This window comes from Netta rufina (genome assembly GCF_964035555.1).
Source record: "Netta rufina genome assembly, chromosome: 2".
Taxonomy (NCBI): domain Eukaryota; kingdom Metazoa; phylum Chordata; class Aves; order Anseriformes; family Anatidae; genus Netta; species Netta rufina.
In genome coordinates this window covers 24,770,213-24,780,764 of record NC_140124.1, presented here as the reverse complement: position 1 = coordinate 24,780,764, position 10,552 = coordinate 24,770,213, and the positions used below count along the sequence as shown (strand labels likewise).

At 42.0% G+C, this 10,552-nt stretch overlaps 2 protein-coding genes across 2 annotated transcripts; one reads left to right on the top strand and one right to left on the bottom strand.

The window, feature by feature from the left end:
* Nucleotides 1-516: 516 nt before the first annotated feature.
* CLXN (calaxin) lies at nucleotides 517-7,159 on the top strand (the record flags this gene model as incomplete). The annotated part of the gene is made up of 6 exons (XM_084283047.1): nucleotides 517-574; nucleotides 828-983; nucleotides 2,433-2,537; nucleotides 3,990-4,141; nucleotides 5,792-5,896; nucleotides 7,082-7,159. 6 exons carry the CDS (start codon nucleotides 517-519, stop codon nucleotides 7,157-7,159), a joined length of 654 nt encoding a protein of 217 aa, XP_084139173.1.
* A 369-nt stretch (nucleotides 7,160-7,528) lies between these two features.
* RBM48 (RNA binding motif protein 48) lies at nucleotides 7,529-10,331 on the bottom strand. The gene is made up of 5 exons (XM_084306789.1): nucleotides 10,148-10,331; nucleotides 9,743-9,933; nucleotides 9,482-9,627; nucleotides 8,208-8,734; nucleotides 7,529-7,716 (listed from the first exon to the last, which is right to left on the bottom strand). The coding sequence occupies exons 1-5, from the start codon at nucleotides 10,286-10,288 to the stop codon at nucleotides 7,630-7,632; spliced, it is 1,092 nt and encodes a 363-aa protein (XP_084162915.1). The 5' UTR covers nucleotides 10,289-10,331; the 3' UTR covers nucleotides 7,529-7,629.
* Between the last annotated feature and the right edge of the window lie 221 nt (nucleotides 10,332-10,552).

The following is a 10,552-nucleotide window of genomic DNA, read 5'->3' as shown; positions in this document are numbered from 1 at the left end:
ATGGCACCAGCCAACCTGGATGAATATTTTAAGTTTGAGCCGTGGGGAAAAAGTATGGGGGGGGGGGGGAGGTTGCCCTGTATTGAAAGGGGTCAGCAGGTGCGGCTTTATGAGAAGGCAGCCCAGGCTATGATACCAGTGTGCAGTATTAAAATATTTAAAGTATTAAAACACACGTATTCTGAAAGTCGATAGCCGCTTCGTTTTGGTGTCTCTTGACCCACACCATCGCTGCGGGGCTGGTGGCTGGAGGCGATGAGGGGAACACGGCCACCTCCTGCCGCCCCCCTTCTCCTGTCAGCGCCCCCGACCCTGCGGTTACGGTGCTGAGGGCTGGATGCCCGCGGGCCCTGCCGACCCTGGCCGGCTGGAGGCGGCGCTGCCAGTCTTCCTCGCCGCCCTGCCCTGCGGAGACGGGCGCTGAGGCGGTCCCGCAGCCGTGCGCCGAAGCCCAGCCCTCCGCCATGTCGGGCCGAGGGCCGCCCCGCCCGCGTTGCCAGGGGAGCGCCCGCCGCCATGAGCGCCAAGCGGCTGCAGCAGCAGGTGGAGGCGCTGAGCCGCTCGGCCAGGCACTGTGAGTGTCGGGGCGTTTGCTGCCCCTCGGCAGCCCCCCAGTTGTCCCCCCTTAGCTTCTGGTCCCCCGAGGGTCGCTTGGTGACTTTATGCGCTCCCATCCCTTAGGAGCAGCAAATGGCGGGTTGGGGGCGGTTTGAGCATAGCCAGCACCCCGTGGATGCCTGAGGTGGCTGGGAGCTGTGGCTTTCCTGGACACGCCACCATTTAACAGCTTAGGGTATAAAATGTGCTTTCTTGTTTCGGCTCGGCAGTTAATAAAAGTGAGGTGGAATGCCTCATCAAGCTCTTTGACACGTTGGTGACCACGTCCAGCGACCGGTTTGGGGCAGTCGGCTTCGATCGCAACATGTTCAGGGATACCCTGCACAGGACGTTCGGCATGACGGATGACATGGTTATGGACAGAGGTGAGATCAGTAGGCTCAAAAAGGTTGTAAAACTTTCATTTTTAGTCCTTGGGCAGCTGTTTTTGAATAGTGATCTCTAAAACAGTGCCCTTGAAGACTTTGCAGGTTATATTAAACTAATTCCCATCTGGTTTTTGATTCCTACAAGAATAGCGGATCCCTATAGCCAAGAAAACACCACTGATCACTGTCAAAGTTGACAACAGAAAAGTTTTATGTGGGCTGTTGCCACAATAGTTCCAAGTAGTTGCCCAGTGTGAGTTTAGTTAGCAGGGAGATAGAAGGTCTGAAGAACCCATATAGAAGGGAAAAAAGTACACGGTAGACCAAATGAGCATGCCTGGACAAAATAGTGCTATCACACCCATGAAGAGCCATGTACAAGTGCTGCTGAGTAAAGTGTACCTTTATTTCTGTACATAGAGTAGTTTTCCTGTGGTTTAGGATAGCTCACGCTCTTGTACAAGGGAGATCTGCCAGAAAGGCAGCTGGGGTGCTAGCATTTGGATGCTTATAGCACAGTCACCATTAGTGTCGTGACAGAAGAGGGCAGCGTGGTGTCATTCTCCTCTTTCCTGCTGTGATCCACCAAGGAGTTAGTCATTGCAGCTGGTGGATGGATGGCTCTGTCTTAGAATTGAAGTCCCAGAAAAGTACTCCGCTAAAGTGGATAACTTCTGAAATGGAGGTGCTCTGAACAACGCTGGAGATACTAGTCAGGCAGTAGAGGGCAATGAGAGTGATAAATACTTGAAAACACAGAGATTAATGAAATGAGGGCCTTATTTGCAGTTGATGAATGATCTCTGATGTATAGGTGTCCAGAAGAAGATGTGAAGAAGGCATGAGACTGTCATTCTTTTTGATCTCAGGTCTCCAAAAAAGACCCCTTGGTTCAACTTTTTCCAGCTCTTTAACAGGGGAGTGTTTAAATGAAAGCACCATTTTATGCAAAAAATCATGTTTCTTGGAAAATGCACTACAGGGACACATTCTTAATATTTTAATGCTTACAAAGGGTTGATTTCAGTTTGCAAAAGGAAGGCTTTTTTTTCCAGTTCTGTTGGCTCTCCATGTAAAGGAGTAATTAATCCTCTGTATGCAAATAAGCCTTAATGTAAGGCATATTGGTTTATTTGGGTTTTGTCTGCATGGAAGCATGCTTCCTGTAGTTATTAAAGTCTGTAAAGTAACAGATCAAAGAAAATACATTATCCCAGCAGGATTCTGGAGTGAAAGATCAGTAGACAGAGTGGTGAAATCCTCTTTATTGTTATGGCTTAGAAAGATTTGAGAAGGGTATTTGTACCTTGCTGAAAGCAGAAACCCATTTAAAAAAAAAAAAGTTTTTATATATTTTAACTGAATTTAAGTTGTTTTTTTTTTTTCTTTCTTTCTTTGTATTTTCCTATTATTATAAATTTAAAATGTATCTAATACACTTCCCAGTGTTCCGCACTTTCGATAGAGATAATGATAGCTGCATCAGTGTGGAGGAATGGGTGGAAGGCTTATCAGTATTTCTTCGGGGGACATTGGAAGAAAGGATTAAATGTAAGGTTTATCTGCATGATAATATTTAGTAGTTATCATAGAATTTATGACTATTAAATTATACATCACTTCCACTATAATTTGTAAGCTACTCAAAAAGAATTTAGTAATTGAAGAGTTTTGAGTTTTCTTCTGTCAAGCTCAATAAAAACTGAGTTCTGAAATAGTTTCTCTGAGACAGAGATTATTCTGTGTAAACAGCAACCTTATTTTGTTGCTGACAAAGAAAAGCTTGTTCTGTTATATAGTTTTGAGAGAATATATATTTTTGTATTCACACACAAAATCAGAAGTAAACAGATGTAGGACGAGGGTGGTGTTGGCTGAGTAACAGTCTCCTCAGGCCAGCTGAGATCTGTGCCAGCATTCATTTACTTGCCCAATGGGGGGCACAGCAGCAGTTGGATTAATTCTAGCAGTTCTTCAGCTTGGAAGCAGAGATGGAAAAACTGTGAATCTGTTTGCAAGATGGTCTTGAGGACTTCCAGAGTAATGATGGAGAAAGAAGATAGAGGGAAAAAAATGCAAGAACCCTAGAATTTTAAGATTAAAAAAAAAAAAAAAAAAAGGACTGGAGGTGGGAGGGAAGTATAATAGAAAAAAGATGACAGCATTTATTTCCATAGTTCCCTGGCTGCAGCATCAGCCTTATGATAATGTCATCATAAGGCATTGCTTTGGAAGGTGGCCTGGGATGTCACCCCGCTAGGAACAACCACAGGCTATAAAATATGCAGCCTTGTTGTAAGCACTCTAGGATACACTGCTGTGTGGTGGTACGCAGTGTTGTTTGTCCTAAGTGTATGCTAGTACAATTTTTGCCCTTAGACAAAGTCTTTGCCTGGAAAAAAAATAATAATCTGTGTCTCAAAACTGAAAAACTTTTGTTTGTTTTTTAAATAAGTTTTGTGAAGGATAGTAAAATTTGTTATGGTCCTAGATTTCTGATTTTAAGGAGGCAGAAGCAATTAAAATAGAAATTAGGCAGATACTCATACAGGAAATATTCCATTGTAGAGATTTTCTCTTTGCATTTAGAGATGCTTCAGTTGTTTTTTCCATGCCTGTACAACTCATTTTTTCCCTGTACTTTTCCAAACCAGTTTCTGAAATAAGTAGGATACACTGGAAGATAGACTTCTAAACCAAAACCTCATTTATATTCTAAAAAAACTACTCTTAGAGAAGTTGAGATCTGTAAGTTAGTACGGTTTCTACAAACTGAAGGTTATTTATTATATATCTGAGCAGAAATAGATTTTAACTATAATGGGTAAGTAGGCAGTAATAGACCAGTATCACATGTGATACATACATTTCATATAGAAATCATATATGCTCAACATATATGCTGTACAACATACAGTTCATTTTTTTCTGTATTTAGACAACAGCTTTAATGATGTGTGATATAGTTTGTAAGATCTTTAAATTGGTTTATCTTTTGAAAAGACTGTTTTGAGGTTTATGACCTGAATGGTGACGGATACATTTCAAGAGAGGAGATGTTTCAGATGCTGAAAAACAGCCTACTCAAGCAGCCATCAGAAGAAGATCCTGATGAGGGAATTAAGGACTTGGTAGACATAGCACTGAAGAAAATGGCAAGTACTTTCTCATTGTGATACTTGAGCATCTTCAACCATTCAGACCTTAAGAGCATTCTTATGAGGTAACAAAACACTGTTATCTGCTTTACGGTGGGGTTCTGAGCCACAGAGTAAGTTACGTACCTAGGATAAACAAGTCTAGTACGGAAAGCTAGAGGTATAATCCAAATCTAATGAGTCCCAGTCCAGTGTCCTCACACAAAACTATTAATTTATTATATAAACATATTATAAATGATTCGTAAAAACTTGCACGTGTAACTGCACATGCACATGTGCATGGTCAAAAGAAAAGCCCAACCAAAACCAGAAAATTCAGAAGCATAATCTGTATTTTTTCCTGCGTTAGGCATCTCTAGTAACATTACTATTAATTACATTTGTATTTTATCAATTGAGCATGGAATGTCTGTGCTCAGTTGATATACTCTATTAGAATTGTAACGTCAAGGGTTATTCATATAGCACCTGTCTTCCTGTGATTAATCTAGGATATCTGAATCAGCCAGAGGCTATTTCACCATTTTCTTGAAAACAAAGAATAAAACTTCCCCTCCAATGGTGTTGTTCAAAACATCTTGCTTAAAACCAGATCTCCAATCCCAAATCCTTTTATTTAACCCCATTTTTTCATTTCTCACACTCACCCCTGTTGCACAACCTCAGCTGAAAGGTCCCTCTTAGCTTTAGTTCTTGATAGTGCTGAGTCTGTCTCATGCAGAATACGAGATGACAGCAATTACTCATCTTTGGAGCACCTACATGCTCAGCTTCCTACAGGTTGCATCCAAAATGAATGTCACTACATTCTGGGTAGTTGGTAAGTAGATTACAAGAAGTCCAAGCCCAAGCAATACCCTCCAGACCTAATGAAATATTCATACATGTAGGAAAATACCATAAACTAATCATGTCCATAATCCTATTTCAGCTTTTCCATGAGAACTTCAGAAAGCTCCGATACATGTTGGAAGGTCCAGATCTGATTTGGCTGCTAGGCAGTTACCTTAGTAGGATATTACTGCCTACCTCAAATAACTACACAATTAATTATTAAGTAACAAGAAAGGCATTTGTGGAATCCATCACTCAAAGAACAAAAAACTGCTCATTGACCAGTGCCTGTAGGTACAACTGCATTGTGATTAAGGATATATTCAGTCCCGTGATAGATTTTCATACTTAAAGGTATTTGTAGAGGACATGCTCATGGTAGAAATGTAGAGCATACTCAAGCAATTCTCCATTTCTTTTAAGCAGACAGGGGCAGGCTGTCCTGTTCAGGACATTTTATCCTCCTGTTACCTCTTTTTAAGTGTCCTACTTTTATTTATCCCAGTGCATCTGTGATTGAGATTTGTCTGTGAGATTCTCGGTTCAAGCTCTTCCCGTGTTGGAAGTTTTGCCTTCTCTGGAATTCTATTAGCAAAGCCATAAGAGATGGTTGAGCTTGCTCCATCTTTTATGGCTTAGGTAGAGGCTAATTACACGGATCTTGTCTGAGCAGAGATTGATGTCCCAGTGGGACATCAATTTTTGAATATACTCAAAAAAAAAAATAATCCATTTGAATAAAACATTAGTTAAACAAAAAGAAAATTACTACAAGTAATCATCCTTTGCTAAAGAGTTCTCCTTTTGTAGGACTATGATCATGATGGCAAGCTTTCTTTTGCGGACTTTGAAAAAGCTGTGAAAGATGATAATCTTCTCTTAGAAGCCTTTGGACCATGTCTGCCGGACATAAAGGTATGCCAGCATTGGGTTTAAAAATATGTAAAAATAAAGAAGTTAAAAATAACTTCTCTATTAAGCAGCTGTACATATCATGGTATTCACTGTCATTACATGAGGTCTGCTGAATTCAGCTGATAAATGCTTCAGCTGTGAGATGCACATGTGCTGAGTTCACATCTGCCTTTCACAGGACAGATGTTTCCTGATACAGTAAAACTTTGGCACCAGAGAATGTAAAAAACACACACTGTTACTTGGCACTTGTGTCTTCTGGGACAGGAACATAATGAGTGATTCTCAGTAAGCATCCTCCCAGGCTAAGAAAATGAGACTATTCTCTTGGAAGAGTTTATCTGAAACCTCTTCAGGAATGCAGGTTTCATTTTTCTTTCTTCAGTGCTACTGGCACCACTGCCATCAATATTTTGGGAGAGACTGGTAGCTTTTTGAAAAAAAGCGTCTTGGGGGTGTCATCTCAGACTGCAGCAGTGGTATTCTTAAGCCCAGGTGGATGAAATATAGCAATATATCTATTTCAATGTAAGGATTTTTTCCCCCCATAAGATGGTAATTTAGGACATGCTTATTTACTCAGTAAGTCAAACCGATGAGACCATTTCTAATCTATAGAAGTATTTTTTTCACTTATCTATCGTTACCCTATTTAACTGCATTACATTTTTAAATACCAACAGTCATAGAGATGGAAAACAGGATTTTGAAATATGTGCAATAATTCACAGAAACAGAAAAGTTCTGTGAAACTGTTGAAAACAAGGCAAGCTTTTATCTGCTGGAAACCTGTGTTTTCCTTTACTGCCAGCTCACCTACCAGCTAGGCCGGACAGGAGGAAGGCATCTCATAGCCCTGACTGCAGGCTGAGTTATCTCAGGTCACCTGCAAAGCAGCTGTGTTCAAAGTGCCAGATTCCTTCTGGCAGGCAAGTTTCAGTGACCCAGAGTCAGTACTTTGATTTCTTTTTTACACCAATGAGAAGCTTTAGAAACAGCTTCTGAATCAAATTTACGTTCACTAATTAGAACAGAAAAATAACTTACTTTTTGTCAAAGTTGGTGATAAACCAGGTATACAGTTCAGGCCAGTCGTGACAACAGGTGGAAGACTCAGCCTGATTCTTGCTTCCACTCTTTGCATCTTCTGCTCTACACCCTACCCAACTGTTGCCTTTTTACTAGGTCTCTAGTTTTGTAGATAAAAAGACAACTTATGTATTCTTACATACCCCCAAACCAATGAACAGAAGCATTACATGAAGAAAGCTTGAAATTTTAATCAACTGAAAACATTTCTTTTATTCTCTTTTTTAATTAAAAAAAAAATAACAGGGCAGCTTGGCATTTGAAAAGAAAACCTTCAAGGGAAATCGTAAACTGTAACACCACGTGGAATAGTGTTACAAGAATTCTCTTCTTCACAGTATAGTAAAAATAAAAACAACGCAAAACTAGTGGTTTCAATATTGCTTTATTGTAAAAAAAATATTGAATAAATAGAATTTGCTTATATTGAACTGCCTGACCACATTTATTTTATTATGAGGTACATAGGAAAAGATTGCTACAGTATCATACTGCTTTATTCATTCCAGAAAATATAAACTGATACAGTTTTTAATAGGGAATTGCTTGGAAATGCAATATAAGTTACTTTTTTACATTAAAAAATAAAATATTTAAAATTATATCCTTTATAAAAGGCTGTAGAAAGATGCTGCTAGCAGTATCTATATTCTTCTTCTCTGCTTTACAAGTGGCTTGGCAGAACTATTGTCTGGCTTTTCCACAGGTGTTCTTGAAACAGACTCTGCCACCTAAATTGGGAAAAAAAAAAAAGGTTTCGAGTAAACTGTAAACATTCTTTTCTAATAATGCCAGTTTTAGAGTAAGGCTGTGTCTCTAATATTGGAGTACGGGGAGGCTATGTTATTAGAATCACACTTGTGTTGACTTTTCCTGTAGAAAAGGGGGAAAAGTAACACCAAAGGCAGTACTAAACACAGCAGAGCTAAAACTCTCAGAAGATACCCCAGGTGTTAGCAATACCTTTAAAAACAACCAAAAAAAAAACCAACACATTGAACCACACATACAAATTGATTTCAGATGCTCAGTGATAGTTATTTTATCATCCCTCTCGATACCAGAGGTGTTCCAGTTTAAGGTTTGCTACACTTTTTGGACTTGGGTATTTGGGAAGAAAAGGGAAAGGACAGGGACAACGTGTTTTGGCAAACAATTTAGAAATAGACTTCTTAGAAGTCTGTGCTTGAAAATGAGAAATCAGAACTCTAAGAATCCATACCTCTTTCAGTTTATTTCGAATTAACGTGGCTGAAGTATTCAAGGAATCATCATCCATATCCACCTTAGGTATTTCTGGTAGCTGCGGGCCAATGATGACTTCAGTATTATCCGTATTTGCTTCAATGAGGGCAAATTTGTTACTTTCTTCTCTCCTCCTCTTACGTTCCTGCAGGTGAGTTGTACGAGGCATAAACCTGCCAATCCCACTGTCAGCTACAGCTGTTCTTTGCCGAATTAAAGGCACAGGAGGACCGTGCCCTCCTGGGGGTACGTTTCGAGTTAGCGATGTGCTCTGACCACAGTACGCAGAAGTTTCAGCACGGTGGCTGTCATACTGGGGGAGTGTCAACAGGCTCTGATTCTGACTCCCAGAAGGGCATCCCATGTTTTGGGATACCCCATGAGAACCTGGAAAGCAGGACGGATCCCAGTCGCTAGTTGCACATGATCCTGAGGTACTCCACTGACGGCAGTGTGCGGGGTCGGTCTTCTTAGGCCACTCAATCTTCTTTAACACAAAGCAATCTTTAAAACAAAGAAACAAAGTAGCTTCACTATTTTAGGTCACTATTAGTTCCAGCATTGAATACGACACAAGCAATAGCAGTGGTACTTCATTCCCTGTAAACAGTCTGTGATTCTTCTTTCTTAAGTGGCACCTTAAGAAATAACCTCTTGCAATGATATCAAAATGCATAAGCACAAGAAAGAAGAAGCCCGTGCCTGGCACTTGGCTTATTTTAAGCCTGCCCAGTCTTCAGTGCTGCTTGGGAACTCCACAGCACAATAGCGTAACCCATTCTTCCCATTCTTCCAGTGCCAAAATGCAAGCCGGAAAAGTTCATGGTTTTTGTTTTTTTGCCTTTTTTAAAGCTTCTGGTATTATCACCTTCCTTAGAAAAAATATTTCTGGATATGCCTGAAAAAGTTGGAACAAGGGTAGAAAAGTGATCCTAAGTTTTCTGGCACTGCTTGAGATTTCTGATAACATTTTCAAAAGAAAAGAAGGAAACAAGATTTTAAGCTTATGCATTATGCTTACGGATTTTTTTTATTTTTTGTATCAACTAGAACCCAAAAGTTGCTTTCACAAAGATGGATACCTAGAAATAATTCAAAGATGTCTCCATTCTGCTGCAAGCATACTTTAAATGCATCTTTTAAAAAAGCTAAATACAAAGCATTTCCTTTAACGGGCAGTTTTGCTTTTACCACAACTCACTCGCCACTGAAATGAGACATTAAAGTTCTATAAGAAACTGAAATACAAACCTCTTTGGTTTGTTGCTTTTGCTATGTACTTTCTTCTGTCCTGCAACTTCTCCCTAGTTTCTTGGACTGTTTCAAATTCCGGAGCGTAGCACACATGCAGCAAACTCCCAAAGAAACTTCGTTCATCCATTTTTTTCTTGGCCATCCTGGAGTGAGTTAAACCGTATTGGCAAAACTGAGAATTTTACTTCAACTCTCTAGAATCTAAATGAAGGGGGGGTAAAAAAATTAACAAGAGGCAGATATTGCTCCACACCATACCTTGCGCACTGGACTTTTTGGAATTTTATAAGATAAACTTCAGTAAACTGCTCGGCTGGATATTCATCCAGAGCGTGATACTCCTCAATGGCGCCATATAATGCGAATTGCTCCACTAGTTCCTTCATAACACCTAAGGCCGGGACTCCTTGGATTAGCAAGTAACGAGACTCCAGGTTGATAGTGTAAACCTGGAAGAAGTAAGAGCATTGCAGAGCGTTCACATTGTTGCTTTACTGCAAAAATAGTGACTCAAGGGATTTATGTACGTCCCCAAATCCCGTCAGGACGCTGCCCATCCCCCTGTACAACGTTTTGACCCTTGTCCGGTCACTCAGGACTCGGGGGAGGCCCGCGGCACCGCCTCACCCCCTCACCGCCTCCCCGGCCCGGTTCCGGCCCCACCTTCACGGCCCGCGGCCGCCGCCCCTCGCGGTACTTGGCGCGGGAGCCGCAGGCCGCCAGCTGCTCGTGGTGCCGGCACGCGCCGCCCGGCCCGGTACCGGTACCGGGCCCGGTGCCGCTGCCGCCCCCCGCCGCCGCCATCTTCTCGCCGCCCGGGCCGGGCCCGGTACCGGCGCCGCTGCCGGCCGCCATCTTGCCGCCTCAGCCGCCCGCCCAAGCGCGCAGCCAATCAGGCGGCGAGCACAGCGGGCGCTCTCCCCTGATTGGTCCTCCCCCGGGGCGGGACTCGCCGCCGACCATAGGAGCCGCGGCGCTCGATGGAGGAGCCAATCAGAGGAAGGCAACGCGCGCACGCCGCGCCCCGATTGGCCGGCGGCTGGCCGTACCATTATCCCGGGGGCGGGG